Source organism: Chlorocebus sabaeus, chromosome 7 (genome assembly GCF_047675955.1).
Source record: "Chlorocebus sabaeus isolate Y175 chromosome 7, mChlSab1.0.hap1, whole genome shotgun sequence".
Taxonomy (NCBI): Eukaryota; Metazoa; Chordata; class Mammalia; order Primates; family Cercopithecidae; genus Chlorocebus; species Chlorocebus sabaeus.
This window is the reverse complement of record NC_132910.1, coordinates 25,470,689-25,494,647: the sequence shown is the minus strand read 5'-3', so window position 1 is coordinate 25,494,647 and position 23,959 is coordinate 25,470,689. Positions and strand designations below refer to the sequence as shown.

Here is a 23,959-nt window from a genome sequence, read left to right as displayed (position 1 = left end):
CCTGTGTCCCTATAGTTAAGGTGTAGTTTCATGTAAGCAACATGCAGTTGGGACTTGATTTTTATCCAATTTGACAACCTCTGATGTTTAATTGGATTATTTACATTACATTTTCTAGGAATAAATTTAACATCTTTGTTGCCTTTTCTCCATTGTTCTGTATTCCTTTAGATTAACTGAATATCTGTGATCATTCTACTTTTTCTTCTTTGTTGGCTTATTAGTTATAACTCTTTGTTGTGTTATTTTCGTGGTTGCTTTTGGTTTCATATTATACATGTTTAACTTATCACAGGCTACCTTTAAGCAATATTATGTCATTTCACATATATTACATGAATCAAACAATAATATTCCAGCATTTCTTCTATACAAACTTTTGTGCTATTGTTGCCACACGTTTTAATTGTATGTTACAAACCACAAACTACATTGTTTTTGGTTTTGGCTAAACATTAATTATCTTCTAAAATAATCTGAGTAATAAGAATAAGAACAATATATTATAACATATATATACATGAATAGTATGTATTTACTCAGGTAGTTACCACTTCCAGAGCTCTTAATTCCTTGGACAGATCCGTATTTCCATCTAGTATCATTTCCATCTAGGTGAAGGACTTCCTTTAACATCACTTTTTTGTTGTTGTTGTTGAGATGGAGTCTTGCTCTGTTGTCTAGGCTGGAGTACAGTGGCATGATCTTGGCTTACTGCAACCTCCACTTCCCAGGTCCAAGAAATCCTCCTGTCTCATCCTCCTGAGTAGCTGTGATTACAGGTGTGCACCACAATGCCCAGCTAATTTTTGTGTTTTTAGTAGAGATGGGGTTTCCCGATGTTGGCCAGGCTGGTCTCAAACTCCTGACCTCAAGTGATCCACCCAAAAGTGCAGGGATTACAGGCATGAGCGACCACACCCAGGTCTTTAAATATTTCTTATAGCATAGGTCTTCTAGTAAGTAATTGTTTTTAGTTTTGAGCTCTCTTCCTCACATGTCTGATAAAAAGACTTTTTGCCTTTGTTTTTGAAGGTATTTTCCCCTGGGTATAGAATTTTGGGTTTGCAGGGTTTTTTGTTTTTTCCTCTTAATACTTAAAGATATTGTTCCATTGTCTTCTTGCTGGCATTGTTTCTATCAATAAATATTCTGTCACTGTCCTCTTTATTCCTTTGTATGTAATGCCCTCCCCCAACCTCCTTATTGCTTTTAAGATTTCATTTTTTTATCAGTGGTTTTGAATAATTTGATTATGGTGTTCTTTGGCATAGTTTTCTTCATGTTTCATGACCCTGAGAGTTTGGTAAGCTTCTCTGGTCTGTGAGTTTATAGGTTTAAAAAAATCTGAAATCCCAGTCATTTATAAAAGGGTATTTATTTCTTATTCATGTCAAGTCCAATAAGAATTCTATTGCCTTACTTTTTGTAATTTACAACCATCTGTAACACCTAGTTTCCAAGAACAATGCAACAAAAACAGAAGTCAAGGAGGAGGGCACAACAGCTTTTAACCATCTCAGTCTGGAAGTGGCTCCAAAAATCTCTTCCTTTTACAATCTATTGTCCAGTAGTCACATGGCCTCAATCTAATTGCTAAGAGAAGCCCCAAAATATAAGAGGACATGTGGGTATTTGGAGAACTTAAATTGTCTCTGTCACACAAGAAAGGAGGTTCCAAATAGAGAACAACAGAATGAAAACAACTTAGGGGGCATAGGCTGGAAAAGCCTCCCCAAAGCAATGACATTTATGCTAAGATCTAAAGGGAAAAAGAACTCAGCCCTTGTATGTTTGAAAGATAACCAATATAGTGAAGAGGTCAGAGGCTAACACATTATTGAAGTAATAAAATATGTATTCGTAACATGGGCTCTATATAATAGATACTATAGAGCTATAGAAAACTTTCATGGGTGCGGGCACGAGATCTTCACCAATCTTGTTCAGTTAAATTGTTTATGCACTAATCTCTTACATGTAGAAATATATGCAGAAGGATAAGACTTAACACAAAAAAAGTGGTGCTGAGAAACTACAGGATTCACTCATTTCTTCAACAGCATTCACTAATTGTCTAACAGATAAAAGGTATATAATGTTTACTGCAATTCTCCCTATGTGGAATTATTCTATACACTCAAACACAGAACTGGGGTTTCTCCCATAGTGAAATGAAAAATAAAATCTAAAACAAAGTCAAATTAAAATTTATATTGAATTAAACAGAATAAAATAGGAAAGAGTTTAGAATGATAAAAAAAACTCACTCTGGTCAAACATTTTAATAATAATCAGTACTCTGGATACATAAATTTGGTAAATTCTCATGAAAAGTAATTAGAGCAATACTTTTTTTCTCCAAATGAAGAAATGAGTTTTAGACAAATACACATATCTCCATGCTTATTAGTTAGGTCGATATCCACATTTTCATGCCTACTAATTACTCTAATATTTTATTTATGTTAAATCTGCACCTTGAATTCAAATTCTTCTAACTCACCTTCTTTACTTTTATCTTTTAATCCTATAGTTCATTCTCATTTCTTTGTCCAGTTCCCTTGCACAAACTGGAAGGTGTTAATCCTCAAAGGCTTCAAACTAGACAACTGAAGGGAACATTTGAAAAACTATTTCAGAAAAAGATAGATAAGATAGAGTTTATCTAATTGTGTTCCAGAAATAAATGAGAAGTAGACTTCTCAGAGAGCGAGTAAATACAAAGTGGGTAAGCAAGCATCTCTCCTTATGCTCTCTTAAATTTCTGCTATAGGACTGTGACTATGGTACAAAGGATGCTATACTTGGTTCTCTTGACAACGCTCTGGTACTCACTTACTCACTGAGTGAACTCACACAAGTTACTCAGTTCACTCTTTTTCCTTAACCACAAATCTCAAAAGAAATAGCATCTACTGGTATGGATTGTTGTCAGTATTAAATGATTTATTGTATATAAAGCACTTTTGTACAGTGCTGGCATTAGTAAATAGTACATATTTACCATTCCTGACACTTGTAACAGCTATCATGAAGTCACAGTTGTGAAATACCATATTAAAATTTCGCTGACTTGATAACTGTTTTTCAGGCTTAGATCTAAATGTTTTCACACAGTTAATATAATTTAAACCCTCTTAAATCAAATTCATCCTGCACCAAATTCTATTATATAACAAATATTTATAGCAGAATTCCAGTGTGCTTCAAGTCTGTGAATATTATAATTTCCCTTTTATTATTCTAGTTTGAAAAAGATGCCACTGGTTCCAGTTTTAAAAGACTATTTTTCTAATTTTTTTACTCTATATAAAGATACATATTCCAAAAAATTTAACTTTTAATATGATATCAGTTTAATACACATAACTCAATAAAAGCTAAAAAAAAAATAAAATGCCTACTTAGAAGAAAAAAAGAATATAACATAAATAACAGACCTCTTTCTCACCTCGACAAAGTGATCACTTACTGATAAGAACCTATGCATAGTCAGGACAGGAGTAGGAAAGCATCTGCATTTGGTCATTTTTATTTCTCCTTAGCTTTAGGGTTAGCTACTGGACAAACAGCAAGGCTGTGTACTGTTATATCCCGAGTATTTCAAATCCTGAACAAAGTTGCACAGCTTCTGAACATAAAAAAGGCTTAGCTTGTGACAGGCCCGGTACCATTAAACAGGACAGAATTCTATCTCATTTCTTTGCTTCTTGCCCAAATAACATGCATGGAAACTCCTTGCACATTCTGTTTAATCCTTATGCAAACCTGCCTTCAAACATTAGAATTATAATTCTAACTTGGAATTTATTTTACTCAAGACATTGCCCTAATTGTGAGAAATAATCTCAGATTTCTAATCATGAAATACACACTTACTAACCAAATTATAGAAAATAATTTTATATTATTAAGCTTGAAGGTTAAATCAACTAGACTCATTCGTTTTTTCATTTGCTTATTGTTTAATTTGTTCATTATAACAATCCTATGAAATATACATAGGAGAGGCTGTATTCATCTACTTCTATATAGCCAATCTATCAAAATAACTAATGAGCTCCATTTATTCTGTAAAACATGAAGGCTGATGCCCAGCACTTGCTGGACATATCAGAGAATAGTTAATAAACTATTCCTAATCCTATGGTTGCGTTTCATAACCATGAGACAATTTTTGTATTTCCCAGCCTGTCTTTGCCAGTTTTTTCATAGTAAATTCTATAACACAGGTAAAATGATATAAATAAATGAAAATTGAGTGCAAAAGGGAACAGTTCTTATTTGTAAGAAAACTAAGCTGAATGATCTGGAAAGACTCTCAAGAACTAAAAAGAATTAGTATGACTTAGATAACAGCAAGGCAACTTTGAAGACTGGGAGACATTTTGAAATTCTAGATGAATTTTCACTGTTTCACTGCAACCTGAAAATTACAGACAATGAATTATAAGTATTATTAATGCCAGAAGATGATGCAGAAGTCCAATCAGTGGGCTCCAGAAAGCTTTTAGTCTACATTAAAGATTGATGAATGAATATTTAAATTATGTATTATACAATACAATGTTTAAGGTACATATGTATTGTTTTACAATTTTCTACTTTAACTAACATTTTCTATTAACTAACAAACTATATGTTCCCAATATGTAGTATAAAAGATCAATTTTCAATTCTCTTTTTATGAGGAAAATAAAACTCATCAAAGTTAAGTAACAGTAAATCACAAAGCCACATTACAAATTCAGACTGTATATACCCATATTAGAATATCTTCTGCTAGCAAAAATGTACCATAGCTTAATTACTAAAATAGAGGCTACTTTGAAAGGAACAGTATATTTACTATGTCTTTAATCCCATTGCTATCATTTTTAAACCTTACCAAAAAGAAATTATGAATCAAAGTAGGAATTCTATTATTGAGCAAGGTAAAAACCATTAAAAAAATAGAGGTTACAAGTGTGGAAACAGGGAAACCAGATGATCAGCAACTTGGTGGTTACATGTGCTAGAAATTTGTATCTTAATGTTTGAAATATATGTGCTTATGTTATGCCTTACTATGTTCTGAGAGAGAGTGTAACGTAACGAGAAGTTTAAAAGGTAGGTTCTGAAATCAGTTGACTTGGGTTTGGGTCTTGGCTCTACCATTTACTAACATGTAATACTGGTCAATTCACTTAACCTCCATGTGTCTCAGTCTCCTTATCTGTAAAATGAAGAAGATAATTCTTATCATATAAGGGTGTTTGTAGGATTCAATAAAATAATCCATGTAAGGGAGTACCTGCTACATAGTAAGCACACATGACTCACTAGCTAACATTGATGTGCCAGTGAGGGTGCTAACATAGTAAGTAAGAGTATTCCTGGCATGGGGGCCAGTCTGCCCAGATTCAAATCCCAACTCAGTTACTTGGCAACTCTGTGAACCTGGGAGAAGTTACTTACCCTCTTCATGCCTCAAATTTATCATCAGTAAAAAATACATAATAGCTCCAGCTTCACAGGATTATTGTGAGGATCCAATGGGTTAATAAATACAAAGTGTCATGTGTAATATAAATGGCATATAAAGTGCCATAATGTAATCCACGTTAGCCACAATTTTGGCATTATTGGTTTTTTGGCTACATAGAAAACTGCTGTTTCTCAGAACACACACACACACACACACACACACATATATATATATATATATATATATATATATATAACCATGGTCATTTTAGCTCTATGCTTCTCTCTGTTTGAGACACTCAAACAATTTAGTCTAGTACAGGACTCAAGCAATTTAGTATTTAATACAGACAAATCACCAGTGCCATCTAAGCAGCAAGCTGTTAATAAATTCACCAAATAAGGAATGTTGCTAAAAAGGGGTAAAATTTCTACAGATATAAATTTATTAAGACAAACAATCTAATGTAGTTAGAAATCTGTGACAAACTAAATATAATGTAGTTTGAAAACTATGACTATTTTAGTTGAAAATTAACAAACAAAAATTGTATATATGTGTGGTATACAATATGTTTTGATATATGTAAACATTATGAAATAGCTAAGTCAAGCTAATTAACATATATAATACATCAGATATGTATTTTCATGGTGAGAACATTTAAAATGTACTTTCTCAGCAATTTGCAAGTATACAGTATGTTGTTATTAGCTAAGTCACCATGTTGTACAATAAACCTCCAAAACTTATTCCTTTCTAACTAAACTGTTGCATCCTTTAACCAACATCTCCACGATCCCTTCCCCAGTCCTCAGTCCCCAGTAACCACCATTAACTCTGTGTTTCCATGAGTTTACTTTTAAAAATTCTACAGGTAAGATCATGCGGGTTTTTCTTTTCGTGCCTAGCTCATTCTATTTAGTATAATATACTTCAGCTTCCGTGTTATAGCAAATGACAGGATTTCATTCTTTTTTTAATTTTTTGCTACAAACATTTTATTATTATTATTATTATCATTATTATTATTATTATACTTTAAGTTCTAGGGTACATGTGCATAACATGCAGGTTTTTTACATATGTAAACTTGTGCCATGTTGGTGTGCTGCACCCATCAACTCATCAGCACCCATCAACTCGTCATTTACATCAGATATAACTCCCAATGCAATCCCTCCCCACTCCCGCCTCTCCATAATAGGCCCCGGTGTGTGATGTTCCCCTTCCCGAGTACAAGTGATCTCATTGCTCAGTTCCCACCTATGAGTGAGAACATGCGGTGTTTGGTTTTCTGTTCTTGCTGATAGTTTGCTGAGAATGATGGTTTCCAGCTGCATCATGTCACTACAAAGGACATAAACTCATCCTTTTTTATGGCTGCATAGTATTCCATGGTGTATATGTGCCACATTTTCTTAATCCAGTCTGTCACTGATGGACATTTGGGTTGATTCCAAGTCTTTGCTATTGTGAATAGTGCCGCAATAAACATACATATGCTTGTGTCTATATAGCAGCATGATTTATAATCCTTTGGGTATATACCCAGTAATGAAATGGCTGGGTCATACGGTACATCTAGTTCTAGATCCTTGAGGAATCGCCATACTGTTTTCCATAATGGTTGAACTAGTTTACAAACACACCAACAGTGTAAAAGTGTTCCTATTTCTCCACATCTTCTCCAGCACCTGTTGTTTCCTGACTTTTTAATGATCGCCATTCTAACTGGTGTGAGATGGTATCTCATTGTGGTTTTGATTTGCATTTCTCTGATGGCCAGTGATGAGGAGCATTTTTTCATATGTCTGTTGGCTGTAGGCATGTCTTTTTTTGAGAAATGTCTGTTCATATCCTTTGCCCACTTTTTGATGGGGTTATTTGTTTTTTTTTTTTTTTTGTAAATTTGTTTGAGTTCTTTGTAGGTTCTGGATATTAGCCCTTTGTCAGATGGACAGATTGCAAACATTTTCTCCCATTTTGTAGGTTGCCTGTTCACTCTGATGGTAGTTTCTTTTGCTGTGCAGTAGCTCTTTAGTTTAATTATATCCCATTTGTCAATTTTGGCTTTTGTTGCCATTGCTTTTGGTGTTTTAGACATGAAGTCCTTGCCCATGCCTATGCCCTGAATGGTATTACCTAGGTTTTCTTCTAGGGTTTTTATGGTATTAGGTCTAACATTTAAGTCTCTAATCCATCTTGAATTAATTTTCATATAAGGAGTAAGGAAAGGATCCAGTTTCAGCTTTCTACTTATGGCTAGCCAATTTTCCCAGCACCATTTATTAAATAGGGAATTCTTTCCCCATTTCTTGTTTTTCACAGGTTTGTCAAAGATCAGATGGCTGTGGATGTATGGCATTATTTCTGAGGACTCTGTTCTGTTCCATTGGTCTATATGTCTGTTTTGGTACCAGTACCATGCGGTTTTGGTTACTGTAGCCTTGTAGTATAGTTTGAAGTCAGGTAGCGTGATGCCTCCAGCTTTGTTCTTTTGACTTAGGATTGTCTTGGAAATGCGGGCTCTTTTTTGGTTCCATATGAACTTTCAAGCAGTTTTTTCCAATTCTGTGAAGAAACTCATTGGTAGCTTGATGGGGATGGCATTGAATCTACAAATTACCTTGGGCAGTATGGCAATTTTCACAATATTGATTCTTCCTATCCATGAGCATGGTATGTTCTTCCATTTGTTTGTGTCTTCTTTTATTTCACTGAGCAGTGGTTTGTAGTTCTCCTTGAAGAGGTCCTTTACCTCCCTTGTAAGTTGGATTCCTAGGTATTTTATTCTGTTTGAAGCAATTGTGAATGGAAGTTCATTCATGATTTGGCTCTCTGTTTGTCTATTACTGGTGTATAAGAATGCTTGTGATTTCTGCACATTAATTTTGTATCCTGAGACTTTGCTGAAGTTGCTTATCAGCTTAAGGAGATTTTGGGCTGAGATGATGGGGTTTTCTAAACATACAATCATGTCATCTGCAAAGAGGGACAGTTTGACTTCTTCTTTTCCTAACTGAATACCCTTGATTTCTTTCTCTTGCCTGATTGCCTTAGTCAGAACTTCCAACACTATGTTGAATAGGAGTGGTGAGAGAGGGCATCCCTGTCTTGTGCCAGTTTTCAAAGGGAATGCTTCTAGTTTGTGCCCATTCAGTATGATATTGGCTGTGAGTTTGTCATAAATAGCTCTTATTATTTTGAGATACTTTCCATCAATACCGAATTTATTGAGAGTTTTTAGCATGAAGGGCTATTGAATTTTGTCAAAGGCCTTTTCTGCATCTATTGAGATAATCATGTGGTTTTTGTCTTTGGTTCTGTTTGTATGCTGGATTACGTTTATTGATTTGCGTATGTTGAACCAGCCTTATATCCCAGGGATGAAGCCCACTTGATTATGGTGGATAAGTTTTTGATGTGCTGCTGGATTCGGTTTGCCAGTATTTTATTGAGGATTTTTACATTGATGTTCATCAGGGATATTGGTCTAAAATTTTCCTTTTTTGTTGTGTCTCCACCAGGCTTTGGTATCAGGTTGATGTTGGCCTCATAAAATGAGTTAGGGAGGATTCCCTCTTTTTCCATTGATTGGAATAGTTTCAGAAGGAATGGTACCAGCTCCTCCTTGTACCTCTGGTAGAATTCAGCTGTGAATCCATCTGGTCCTGGACTTTTTTTTCATTGGTAGGCTATTAATTATTACCTCAATTTCAGAGTCTACTATTGGTCTATTCAGGGATTCAACTTCTTCCTGGTTTAGTCTTGGAAGAGTGTAAGTGTCCAGGAAATTATCCATTTCTTCTAGATTTTCTAGTTTATTTGCATAGAGGTGTTTATAGTATTCTCTGATGGTAGTTTGTATTTCTGTGGGGTTGGTGGTGATATCCCCTTTATCATTTTTTATTGCATCTATTTGATTCTTCTCTCTTTTCTTCTTTATTAGTCTTGCTAGCGGTCTATCAATTTTGTTGATCTTTTCAAAAAACCAACTCCTGGATCCATTGATTTTTTGGAGGGTTTTTTGTGTCTCTATCTCCTTCAGTTCTGCTCTGATCTTAGTTATTTCTTGCTTTCTGCTAGCTTTTGAATGTGTTTGCTCTTGCTTCTCTAGTTCTTTCAATTGTGATGTTAGAGTGTCAATTTTAGATCTTTCCAGCTTTCTCTTGTGGGCATTTAGTGCTATAAATTTCCCTAAATTTAAAAGACACAGACTGGCAAACTGGATAAAGAGTCAAGACCCATCAGTTTGCTGTATTCAGGAGACCCATCTCACATGCAGAGACACACATAGGCTCAAAATAAAGGGATGGAGGAAGATCTACCAAGCAAATGGAGAACAAAAAAAAAGCAGGGGTTGCAATACTAGTCTCTGATAAAACAGACTTTAAACCATCAAAGATCAAAAGAGACAAAGAAGGCCATTACATAATAGTAAAGGGATCAATTCAACAGGAAGAGCTAACTCTCCTAAATATATATGCGCCCAATACAGGAGCACCCAGATTCATAAAGCAAGTCCTTAGAGACTTACAAAGAGACTTAGACTCCCATACAGTAATAATGGGAGACTTCAATACCCCACTGTCAACATTAGACAGATCAATGAGACAGAAAGTTAACAAGGATATCCAGGAATTGAACTCATCTCTGCACCAAGCAGACCTAATAGACATATACAGAACTTTCCACCCCAAATCAACAGAATATACATTCTTCTCAGCACATCAAACTTATTCCAAAATTGACCACATAATTGGAAGTAAAGCATTTCTCAGCAAATGTACAAGAACAGAAATTATAACAAACTGTCTCTCAGACCACAGTGCAATCAAACTAGAACTCAGGACTAAGAAACTCAATCAAAACCGCTCAACTACATGGAAACTGAACAACTTGCTCCTGAATGACTACTGGGTACATAATGAAATGAAGGCAGAAATAAAGATGTTCTTTGAAACCAATGAGAACAAAGATACAACATACCAGAATCTCTGGGACACATTTAAAGCAGTGTGTAGAGGATTTCATTCTTTTAAAAAGTTGATTCTTATTTCATTGCGTATACACACAACAACATTTACTTTATCCATTCAGCCACTGATAGACACTAAAGTTGATTATGTATCTTAAAGTAATGCCACAATGTGCAGCATTACTTTAGGATGCAGGTATCTCTTTGACATGACTGATATCATGTCATTTGGATATATACACAGAAATGGAATTTTTTGATCATATGGTGTTCTATGTTTAATTTTTTGAGGAACTGTCATGCTGTTTTCTAAAATGGCTGTACCAATTTACATTCTAAACAGCAGTGAGCAAGGGTTCCTTTTCTCTACATCCTCAACACTTACCTCATTTTCTTGATAACAGCCATCCTAACAAGTGTGAGGTGATATCTCATTGTGGTTTTAATTTGCCTTTCCTTGATAATTAGTGATGTTTATCATTTTCATATACCTGTTGGCCATTTGCATGTCTCTCTCAAGAAATGTCTTTTCAGGTCACTTTGTGTAGAAAGGACATTTTAAGAATTAAGGTTGTGACATGTTTATACAGCTATCGAAATGTCATACAAATGCCAAGTAGAGAAAATTTCAAAAACTGCAAACTATAAGAAGATTGCTTGATAAACACAGTACCAAAAAAAGACTCATTTTGCATGAGTCAAACAATTGAGAAACACTGTTAAAATTTTTTGGACAGATTTGTCATGTTAATAAACTCCTGATCTTCTCTAGACCTCATTTTCCAATGATACGAGAGTGCTGCATGTTTTGAATTTTTTTTCTAGTTTTAAAGGTAAGTGATACTATCACTATACTAACTTTAACATCATTAATCTAAGCATTATCTGTCAAAGCGTTTTTCTCGGGGGAAACTCTGATAGCTTCTAAGATTCTTATCAACTTCATGATTTTTGTCAGTGCAGCTATATTGGAGGAAAAGAATTAGAAGTATGAATTTTTGATATAATGTAAACAGCACAAAAGCTATAACATATGCTAAGATATTATATTGTTGGATAAAGAAAAATATTAATACCACATAAAGATCCCATATAATAGAATTATATAGCTTTACTTTTTGCACATCACATGATTGTTAATCAAAGCTTACAGAACTCAAAACTACAAAGCTATTGTAACCTATACTATACCTGCAGTCCTCATTTTGTGCACTTTAAATATGCACAAATTTCAGAACCACAATTTAGTTAAATGATACTAGTCCTCCAATAACACGTTTCAAATTTCATAGTAATTACACAAGAGCTGCTGGCTCTTTAGCCCACAAATCACTAGAGAAATAACAGATGACATGATGATCAGTGACCAATCATAGCACTTCTTTCAAATGATTGGTTACTGCACATTTGCAATCTTCAAACAGATAGGAAAGTGTGTTTTCTCCATGTTTCCCAGAGATAAACCCACATGATATTTTACAAAAGTTGATAATAGACAAAGGGGATTAGCCTATAAAAGTGAAAGTATAGCAAAGAAAAAAAATGTGATAATGCTGGGATGGAAACTGGATGTGAGTAGGAGATCTGAAAATGGTAACAACAAACAAAGACAAGAGAAACCTAGGCCCGCATGAAAAGCGAAGGTAAGTACTATGTTGAAAAAGCCTGATAAATATAAAAAACAAAGTCATTTCAATAGGATTCTAATTTAATGTAAATGGAGTTGTAGGAGAAATAGCTGACCATAGAATGCTGACACTGAATCCTTTGGAGAGATGTAGTTATGCAGCCAGAGGAACTTAATGAGGGTGAATCCACCACACAAATGAGGAAAGTGATCATAACAAAAAAGACGACAACATCTCGGAGGAAGTGACACCAACGTGAAACTTCACATTGAAGTTCCTTTAAATGTTAAGGAACTCTCAGAGAAATTTCACAACATTTAAAGTACAACAGACAAAATACTGGGAACTAATCTAAACTTTGAAAGGAATATAACAGCTCAATTCACCAAGACATAGAAAAGATGCTCATTCCATATGATAAGTTATAGAATTAGATAGAAGGCAAACACTGTTCCAACTACTTCTGACAAGTTTTTGCAATGATATCATACACTTTCTCAATGTTTCTAAAGTTCTAAATTACAGTGTACTAAAAAAACATTAGTTTAGTTTTACTAATTATTCATTTCCCTATACATTTATGAACCACAGTAGGAGAGTTTTTAATGCTTTGATAAGAAGTTTTAAAGGTCACAGAAAATTGTCGTTTTTACCTTTGATTATTAAGATCACATTACCTGGTTTCATCTTACATCGTCGTTTTTAGGGTCCCATACTACTGTACAAAGCAAGGAGTGTATATATTGCCAATGCCTATATTTTACTTTCAAGGATTTTGTCAATATAAGCACATATCATTCAGAAATCACTATTACACCTATTACTAGTATAATAGCTAGTCCCCTTCTGAATGTATTTTATAAATTACTTGCAGTATCATGATATGATGTTGAAAGATGCCCTTTGTTTCACTTTTAACAAAACCAGATAAATAGAAGAGCATTATGTACCTGGTAGTGGTAACTGAACTAATATACCACTGACTCTTGGGTCCATATTCAATTGATCAGTTATGTCCAAAAGCTCTTCCTGAGAAACATCTTTCGGTTTTAGAATGAGCTCACTGCAAATACCTAGAAGAAAAACAGGCAGAGAAGGTCACTTGACTAACTGAATATGGTTTTTCATCAATAGTGTCTAACACAGTGTGGGACTGTTTCTACTGCAATGAAAGGTTCTGATGTTCCATGCATCACCAGGAAGGATTGTTCCAGTAGTACAAGTGTTTTCTCTTGATTCACATGCATTCTTTGACCTGGAATGCCAGGTGACAATTTGTTCTTGCTTGAGATAAGCTACTGTTAGTAGATTTGAAGAGAATAAAAATATCACTACCACACAACTATTAGGCCAAGTTTAACAGAGTGAACAAGCCAGGTTTATTATTTAATTGAAGCAAATACAATGAAAGCAGGCCTTTTAGATGTAAACTATTCTTTGCATATCTTGCCATAGAATATAAAACACACTGAATTAACCCTACAAGAAATCGGAAGAAAAATCATATGAAATTAACATAAAGCTTTGGTAACTGAATAATCTTTAATAATAACACATGCAATTCAAATGGCACTTATTTGATCATTATCATTCATAATTATCACAATTTGAAGTAAAAACAGAAAACATATTTAGTAGTCATTACAACTAAAACACATACCCACCTACAGCAGAGGCAGCTCTTATCTTATTCCTGACGTATGTATGGCTTGCTGGGTTATCTCCCACTAAAATTATACTGAGGTGAGGTCTTCTGTTTCCAAGGGAAACCCATGATTCCACACCTCGCTGTATTTCTTTCTGGATATGCTTGGCCATTTCGGTTCCTGATATAATAATGGCTTCATGTCTGTGGAAAGCAAAACAATAAATGTAATACTAAAAAGAAAATAAGAAATATTCAACTGTGCAAATTTAAGGTACAAAAATCAACAAAACCACCATGATTCTCCAAGCACCCAAAGTTTGATTTTTTTTTCAATTATAGTGACACCTACTCTTCAGATTCATAAATATTTTATAATTTTGTGAAGGATTGCAACTCTGTTATTTAGTTCTACAGTATAATCTATCTGCTGTAGAATGAATGTGCATGTCTCTTCAAAATTCATATGTTGAAATCCTAACCCCAAATGTTATGATATTAGGAGGCAAGTCCTTTGGGTGGTGATTATACCATGAGGATAGAGCCCTCATAAGTGACATTAGTGTTCTTTTTTTTTTTTTTTTTAATACTTTAAGTTCTAGGGTACATGTGCATAATGTGCAAGTTTGTTACATATGTATACTTGTGCCATGTTGCTGTGCTGCACCCATCAACTCGTCAGCACCCATCAACTCGACATTAGTGTTCTTTTAAGAAATTTCAGAGATCTCCCTTGTGCCTTCTGCTATGTGAGTACATAGCAAGAAGACAGCTATCTATTAACCAAAAAGTAGTTCCACACCAGACACTGAACCTTCTGGTGTATTGACCTTGGACTTCCCAGTCTACAGAACTATGAGAAATAAATTTCTGTTTTTGTATAAGCCAACCAGTCTATGGTATTGTTATAGCAGCTCAAATAGACTAAGATGCTAACTACAGTGTACATTTCTTCACAACTTTCACTTATGTACTACATATATATAAAAAACATATATAATACACACACATATGCATACATATGCATATACATATACACACATTTATGTATTCATATAAATTATCAAACCACATACCCAAAATCCGGACTATAATATTGCATAAATTTAAAGTTCTGCTATTTTTTCTAAAGAGGCAGATCAGCACAGCCTAGTTAAAACTGGTAACCATCTTGAAGACTGGACTCCACTGTGTATACACGTAGCCCCACAATCTTGCGACCCGAAGGCGAAATCAGTTCGTTTTTGGTTAGCATATCCTACAAAAGACGCTGAAGTCATGAGCTTTATACTACACAACTCTTTTAACTTACTCAAAGAAAAATGTTATTCCATGGCCCCAGGCATGGCCCCGGACAACAGCTGTGAGTCTTGCCATGCTTGTCACTGATTATGGTGGGGATCGGGTCAGTAAACAGATAGTTCAGTACCTCCCCGATGCAATGGCATCATTTCTAATGGAATAAGTTTCCACAGAAGATTACTTCCTGGCAGTTTATATGTATTTCAGAAGGTAAGAAGTGCTATATTTTGATAGATGATATAAGCTATCTCCGGAAAGGCACAAAGAAATACTTCCCAGAAAGGCTTTTCTGCTCTCCATGACCTCAAACTTGAAAGTGGTGAATTACATTGCTCTTACTGTGTGTTTATTTTTTAAAGGTATCTGATAAAGTAGAAGGTGGTCCCTTCTTCCTTCTGCCCCTGTCCTTTCACTATTGAACGGCCTGGTAAAAACATGATCACTACAAAAAACAACAAATGTAGGTCAATAAATGTTACAAAAAAGAGGAAAAGGAGAAAGAGTAGGAAGCAGAAGAGAAAGAGGAGGAGGAAAGAAAGCCTTATAAACCTTAATTCTTTGTGGTACCTGTACACTTTTAACTTTCTAATGAGGGCAAGTGCTATAAATATCCAACAAGCAGATTTCAAGACCCCACAACCTCATCTACAATTCAGAATTCCTGGGGGTAGGGGTAAAACCTGGAAGTCTGCACGTCTAATAATTTCCTACATGTGGTTCTTGTGTATGACCATGTTTGAAAACCACTTTAACACAAAAGTGTATTTTAATAACAATCATAATTTATGAGTAAATAACTGAGCAAATTGGATAGACAATACAATCACAACTAGACATTCTAAGTAAACTCTACTTTTGATTCTAATTTTGTCTACTCTTAAAATTTTAATAGCTTTCAAGACATGAAATGTCATGATAAATTCAATATATCAATCTTGTTCTGCTGTCTCATTTCTGTGTTATTCAGTATAATTGCTGTATAATAAACTGGACATATTTAACGTGTACAAGTTTTAATATATGTATATACCTGAGAAATTACTATAGTCAAGAAAATGAACATGTCTATCATTCCCAAAACTTTCCAGGTGCACCTTTAAAATTTTGCCATTTCACCTGTCTCTGCCAGATTCCACTCCTCAATTCACCATTCCAGGCAACAATCAATCTCTTTTGTTCATTATATATGAGTTTGTATTATCAAGAATTTTATAAAAATTGAATCAAATACTATATACTCTTTTTTGGCCAGATAATTCCACTCAGCATAATTATTTTTTAATTCACATAGTTGCATGTTTGAATGGTTCATTTCTTTTTTATCGCTGAGTAGTATCACACTGTATGGATATACCAATATTTGTTTATCTATTCAATGGTAATTATTAACAGATATTTGGGTTCTTTCCAGTTTTTGATCATGACAAATACAGCTGTTACAAACATTTTATAACACATATGTTTTAATATATTTTTTGCGGGGGGGGGACAGAGTCTCAATCTATCACCCAGGTTGGAGTTCGGTGGCAAGATCTCAGCTCACTACAACCTCCGCCTCCTGGGTTCAAATAATTCTGATGCCTCAGCCTCCCGAGTAGCTGGAATTACAGGCATATGCCATCATGCCTAACTTTTGTATATTTAGTAGAGATGGGGTTTCGCTATGTGTGCCAGGCTGGTCTTGAACTCCTGGCCACAAGTGATCTGCCCCTCTCAGCCTCCCAAAACACTGGGATTACAGGTGTGAGCCACCATTCCTGGCTGCTTTAATTTCTTTTCAGCAAATATCTCAAAGTAGAATGGCAAGGTCATATTGTAAGTGTATGTTGAAATATGTTAAAAACTGTTAGACCATGTTACAAAGACACTGTACGACTTTGTGTTCCTTCAAACAGTACATGAGTTCCGGTTGCTCCATATACTTGTCATCACTTAAGATGGTCAGGTTTTAAAATTGTTGACATTTTAGTGGACATATGGTGGTATGTCATTGTGCTTTAAATTTACATTCCCTTAATGAATACTGATGTTGAACATCTTTTCATATGCTTATTTACCATCTGTGATCTTCTTTGGTAAATTAAATTATTAAATCTTTTGCCCATTGTTTAGTAGGTTGTTTCCTATTTTGAATGTTTGAAGTTCTTTGTATATCCTGGATTCAAGTCCTTTATCAGATATGGGGTTTGAAATATTGTCTCCCAGTCTGTGCTTTGCCTTTCTATCCTCTTGTGTTTTTAGAACAGTTCTTAATTTTAAGGTACTCCAATTTATTAATTTTTCCTTTTATGGACCATGCTTTTAGTGTTGTATAAAAGAAATATTTGCCTAACTTGAGGTCACAAAGGTTTTCTCCAGTGTTTTCTTCTAGATTTTATGGGCCTAAGTCATACATTCAGTTTATGATTTATGTCTATTTTTAGTTTGATGAGAATTTGTATGAGGATATTGCCAAATGTTTTTTATGTCTATTGAGATGATCATACGTTTTTCTCGAGTGTTAGTCTGTTAATATGGTAACTGAATAATATTCAAATGTTAAACCAACCTTGCATTCCTGGGATACATCCCACTTGGTTATTACGTAGCTATCCTTTCCAGATTATCATGGATTTCATCTGAAATTTTGTTAAAATTGTTGTATCAAAGTGCGTAAGAGGTCTTTGTAGTTTTCTTTTCTTACAATGTTATCAAGTAGCTTTGATACCAGGATGATGCTGGCTTCATAGAATGAGTTAGGAAGAATTCTATCCTCTTCAAATTTCCAGAAGAGTGTGTAAAGAATTGGCATTTTTTTTCTCCCTTAAATGTTTAGTACGATTCACCCATTAAGCTATCTGATTCTGGAGTTTTCTTTCTGGGAAGGTTTAAACCTACAAACTTAAATTCCTTAATATAGAGGGCTATTCAGGTTATCTATTATTTCTTGAGTGATCTTGTGTAGTTTCTGCTTTGTACCTTCCAACACTTTGTATGTAATTATAGACAAATCAAGTTAAAATAAAATAAAACTTTTGAGGTCTTTATTTTTCAAAGTAAAGTAACAAACTTTTTTCACTGTTTCCTATGAATTTCTGGTGATGACATTTTATGAATTCATTTAAGCAGCCTTTTGGCACTAAGATAACAAGGACCTTGTATATTAGCAAATACTAAGTACTGCAGACACAGCAACAAATTCCAGCACAACTCATTTATAAGTAATAACAAAAAAAAAACTTTCCATAAATCAATTTGTGTCAGGAATATTTTCTTAGGGTAGAACACTATTATAGAAGCAGATATATCTGTTAAGAAACTAGAAATCACCTAACACAGTAAGGAATATACATTTTATTTTAAAATATAAAAACATCTGAACTCTGTCTTGCATTTTATAGCATGTGAGTAGTGATGCTACTGCTGACATTATTGATTCACTCACTATTAAACAAAATAATTTGTTCACAGGCCACTGGGAAGCTGGCAATCACTGAATATAATCCAGGCTAATTATGACCTAGACAGTAACCTGCATGACCTGGAGAGTGTCAGAGAAGACCAGTAGCATAAACGGATTCTCAGACTCCAAAGAGATACCTTTATACAGATTAAACTTAACTGTACCATGTATACTCATGTCTAAGACTGTTCAGGGTTTACTTTAAATTATAGCACTGAGGTGCTAAGTCAGCTTGCTAACTAATTATAGCAGACGTGATACAGCCTGGCTAGGTGGTGTTTATGGGTAAATTAGGAGTTAGGTTTCTGAGCATTTTCAGTAGCAACTGGCCCCTCCAGCTGACTCCATCAGTCACTGTAGAACTCAGCAAGCCTAGCTCCATAGGAGTCACTATAAGAAGAAAAATGAAGCAACCTCAAATTAATGCAGGTCCAATGGGAGAGTGCCTGTATCAGTCCATGTGCTGGAAGAACTGGTCAACTCATACATTCTCATTACTTTAGCGCATAAACAAATTAGATTTTCAACATGAAAATTCTTGAAAAGCTAAATAGGTTAAACATCAGCAACAATTCAAATGTTCAGCCACTGAATAATACATCTCCCAAAATTTCTCTCTGGCTTGTCTTGATCTCCTCTAATCCATTTTCCATACTGCAGCCAGAGTTATCGTTTTCTAATTAAATTACATCATCTCCCTGGTTAAAACTCCTCACCACATGCTAATTGTTTATTCACTTAATAAATACATGTTGAAAGCCTCCTATTCACTGAAAACTATTTTAGGCACTAGGAATATAAATAATAGGGCGCAAAACAATTACCTACTTTTATGGAAACAATATTCTAGTTGAAGAAGATATAAGCATATTGAAAAACAACAGGTATTTAATATATCATGTGTGACATGAGGCAGAGAAACAACTCATCTGAGGGCCAGAGTTATTTTATATGGGTGGGTTAAGGTATCACTTCTCTGATAAATCAGGTAACATGTGGGCAGAAATGAAGGAAATGAAATAAGTCATGTAGATTTCTGGGAGAAAAGCATTCTAAGCCAAGGGAAGTGGACAGCAAGTATGGAGGCCTTTAGCAAGGAGCATACCTGAAATATTTGAGAAATAGCAAGAAGTCAATGGTTGCAGTGGAAAGAACAAGTGAACTGGGGTAAGACATGAAGTCAGAGAAGGAGTGGGACATCAGATTACATAAGGCCCTGCAGGCCTTTGAAAGGATGTTGGCTTTTACTGTGAGACAGGAAGCCATTCAGAGATTTTGACGTGACTTTCATTTTTAAAATAACTGGTGAAAATATGGAGGATAGACTCTATGAGATCAAGTGGAGAAATGGAGACTCCAGCTAAGAAGCTAGTATAGTATAACAGGCAAGGAATGATGGGGAGTTAGGCAAAGGGGTAACCTTGGAGGAGCTAAGTAGTCTGATTCTGAATCTATTTTGAGAGTGGAACCATTGGGAGTTACTGAGATTGGGTCTAGGATATGAAAAAAAGAAAAACACAAGGCAAACATGACGCCAACATTTTTGACATGAGAAATTGGGGGGAAAATTAACTAAAATCCAAATTCCCTATGGGTTACAAAGTTCTGCATAAGCTACTTTAGCCTCACTGCTAAAGAACACTGTGCTTAGTGAGTCGCATACTACACACCAGTCATATTTTAATTCATGAACTGCACCATGTTCTCTCTGGGCCTTCACATATAATTTTCCCTCTGCCTGAAACTCCTTCTTCTCTTTCTCACCTCTCCAACCACTTTGCCAAGTCTTTCCCACACATTGCTCAAGTCTCAGCTCGTAAAACACTCTGGTAATGTTTTCCGAACCCTGTACCCTGGGACTCTGCTATGAGCTCCCACAGTACCTTGTTTTTACCCTTTTGAAGTATTTTAAATCATTGATATTGTCTAGTTGTCTGTGTCCTCTGGATAGGCAGCCTGTAGCTCTCCATTTCTTTATGTCAATTTTTACTGTATTTTGTTCTTTTTGTGGTGCCATGTTTCCCTAATGGCTCATAATCTTTGTGGCCTTTCACTGGTGTCTATCACTTGAAGAAGTAGGCATCTATTCCAGTCTTTATAAGCTGGCTTCAGTAGGAAAAGCCTTTCACCAGTCAATGGGTCTAGAGATTCTTCATGGGCCATCCGGCATGGTCCATGGGTGGGCTTGTTGCTAAATCCCTTGGATTGGTTGGCAGGTGATGCCTAGGTCAGCAGGTGGTGGGCCTAATACTTCAACTCATGGGGGGCTAATCTGGTGTGTGGGTCCACTGGGATGGGCTGTCATTTGGGTATATAGGAGCAGTCCTGGAGCCTGGGCCTGCAAACACAGACCTGAAGCCTAGGTTCCAAGGGGCCATCCCGGCACTGGGGTAGGTCTTGAGGCTGAGCCCATGGGGACCAGCCTGGCACTGGAATGGTCCTGGTCCCAAGTCTGTAGGGATTGGGCTGGCACAGGGTCCCCTGGAATGGGCCTGGTGCCTAGATCTGCAGGGGAAGACCTTGTACCTGGAACCATGGGGTTGGGTCCAGAGTTTGGGTCCCTGGGGACAGGCTTGGACCTGAATTTATAGAGGCTGACCTGGTACTGGGGCAGGCTTAGAGTGTGGGTCCATGAGTTTCTACCTGATGCCTAAGTCTGCAGTGGCTAAGCTGGAATCCTTGGATGCTGCCCCAGCATTAGTGCAGGCCTAGAGCCTGGGTCTGCAAGGAGTAGCCTACTGGCTGTGTCTGTGGGGGCTGGCCTGGCACTGGGATGGGCAACACTTGTTGCATTTTTTTCAAAAGTTGTTGGAAACTATTAATCAACATATTCAACAAATAGACTAAATGGGGGTAGGGACACCTTCAGATTTAAAGTTTTTAGTGAATTGTAATCAGTGAAACCAAAGCTTACAAACAGAAACGTTATCTCTTCAAAAAGAAGGGAAGAAGTAAACCAGTTTAAAAAATGATAGTTCAAACAATGCACAAATAATTTTAATTTCTGTCCTTACGAGAAGAGACACAGAGACCCATACACACAGAAGGGAAGTGAAGACAGAGAGGGAAGACAACCATTTGACAACAGAGGCAAAGCAAAGACTGGAGTTATGCAGCTGCAAACTCCTTAGGAACACGAAGGGCTGCTGGCAATAACTAGAAGCTAGTCGACAGAGCATGGGCCTACAGATACTTTGATTTCAGACTTCCAGCCTCCAGAAGTGTGAAAACAGATTTCTGCTGTTTCAAGCCAGCTAGTTTGTGGAACTTTGTGTACAGCAGAATTAGTAAATAAATACATCTATAATGGCAATTAATAGTTCAATGTCTGAGAAGAATCTTCTAATGGAGCTCATATTTTTTACTGAATAAAATTTCATTGAATAAATTACTATTTTGCAAAATGTTGGAATATAATTGAGAAAAACTTTAATTTTCCCATATCTAAATATGGCAAACTAGTTTTAAAACCATACACAAACACAACTTATTTGATGACTTTTATGTAAGTATTTGTCAAAGAAAAGTACTTTGAAAAGATACACCAAGATAGCACCTTTGAAAATATTTAGGCTAAAATATCTTCCCATTTCAATGTGCAAAACATAGAATTAAGACTGTTCCATTTAGCAATTTATGTGTGCTTCAGCATCTATAGAGACAGTACTTTTAAAACTAAAATAACCATTGTCTAAAGCAAAGACTCTATTTGCAATTGTTAAGAAAACTACAGAAAATTTAATTTTAAAATAAGCATAAGGGCCGGGCCTAGTGGCTCATGCCTGTAATTCCAGCGCTTTGGGGAGCCGAGGCGGGCAGATCACGAGGTCAGGAGTTTGATAAGACCAGCCTGACTAATATGGTGAAACCCTGTCTCCACTAAAAATACAAAAATTAGCTGGGCGTGGTGGCGCACGCCTGTAGTCCCAGCTACTCAGGACGCTGAGGCAGGAGAATTGCTTAAATCCAGGAGGCGGAGGTTGCAGTGAGCTGAGATCACGCCACTGCACTCCAGCCTGGGTGACAGAGAAAGACTCCATCTCAAAAAATAATAATAATAAAGCATAAGATCTTATTAACTTTTTTCAGAAAATTATCAGTATCAAGGTGTTAAAAGATACAGCTAAGAAATTGATTCAAGTAAGTGAATATGCAGCAGGAATAATTATTCATGCTGAATATTCATGTAATATAAATTTTTATTTTAGCATATAAGGATATAAATTATCTCTTAAAATGTTAATTTTGAAAATGGTTTGAAACTATAAGTTCATTAATATATTTGTAAGCCAATAAATATTCCAGATATATAATTTTCATTACATTCATGCCCCTTTTTATTCTTAAAAATGTGCTAGTTTGGTCAACAAATTATATAGTGACCTTGGCATTAATGCATATCAAAAACGAAATCCATTTGACCCCTTAGATATTATTTACATGATGTGCCCTGTCATTACTTGCTCAGGTGGTTTCCCACAAAGGCAGAAACGACCTTCCCCCAAAGGCTGCAAGAAAAGGAGCCCTGCCTACTGCTGGGCTAGCCACGAAATATGGCTTCATCAGGAGGCAAAAATTAAAGAAGGGAGGTGGCAGATAGTGAGGAGCAGGGCAGCACTATGTAGTACAAATTACTCACCTGAAATCAGAAGTCCTGAGCATCAGAGCTCTGGGTCACCATTAGTAGCAATAATAAAGTTAGGCAAGCAACTTAGCTTCTCTCAATGGCATGCAATTTCTTCATCTACTTAATAGGAATACTCTCTTGTTGACCTTACATTACATAAGAGGATTTAGCTAAAAGTTCATTGGCTGGTTTGCAAAAGTGGCTCTTTCTGCTAGTTTCTGCTAAATAACAGATGGAGACATATTTCGATAACCAGAAACATTATGAGGCAGAAAGTCTTCAGCACTTAGTGCTGTTTCCATGGGCTTATTTACTTGTACTTCCAGAAAATAAACTAACCACCTTATCTATGCTTGTTAGAATCAAATGATGTATTTAATAAACTAGAGCAAAGTAACAAAGGGGGGGATTATTTCTATGTATCAAAATACTCTTCCACAAAAAAGTAGCATAACAACAAATAAAACTTAGTCAAGATCAATAGTTTATTTAATTTGTATACTTGAAAAATCTATATCTTTATAATTCGTATACTCGAAAAATCTACATCTTAGTTTCAATCTCATCTTTATTCACAACTTCAACTAGAGCTGCAATGAACCATTTTATCTCTATAAAGATGAAAAATCCTAATACAATGACTAACAATTCCAAGCTCTACCCAGGACCTAACATACAGTTTAACTGCTTCACATCTTAGGGCATATCTTTGGTATCTTGAGTTTGTGCAATAGAAATGAAACCCCCCAAAAATGGCAAAATTCCATAGGGAATAAAACCAATCACCAGTATAGGGAGTCTTTTGAGGTATCTTGTTAAAATAAATGTATACCTGTAAGTGTTACGTTTATGGCCTCTTTAAAA

General features: G+C 35.6%; 1 protein-coding gene across 12 annotated transcripts in view; it reads right to left on the bottom strand.

Annotated features, from left to right (window-relative positions):
- The window catches only part of MTHFD2L (methylenetetrahydrofolate dehydrogenase (NADP+ dependent) 2 like), a 190,133-nt gene that overhangs the window by 121,377 nt on the left and 44,797 nt on the right, over window positions 1-23,959 (bottom strand). For 11 of the 12 annotated variants that reach the window (XR_012093364.1, XR_005236377.2, XR_012093365.1 and 8 more), the window contains 2 exons: window positions 13,744-13,928; window positions 13,030-13,152 (listed from right to left, as the gene is read on the bottom strand). Coding sequence is in view for 8 of the 12 variants with exons in the window: in XM_073017405.1 (XP_072873506.1) it covers window positions 13,030-13,152; window positions 13,744-13,928 (308 nt within the window). In the remaining 4 variants the exon portion in view is untranslated. Of the gene's footprint in view, window positions 1-13,029; window positions 13,153-13,743; window positions 13,929-14,800; window positions 22,581-23,959 lie in introns of those variants that run through there. The other variant, XM_007998885.3, reaches the window with a different exon arrangement.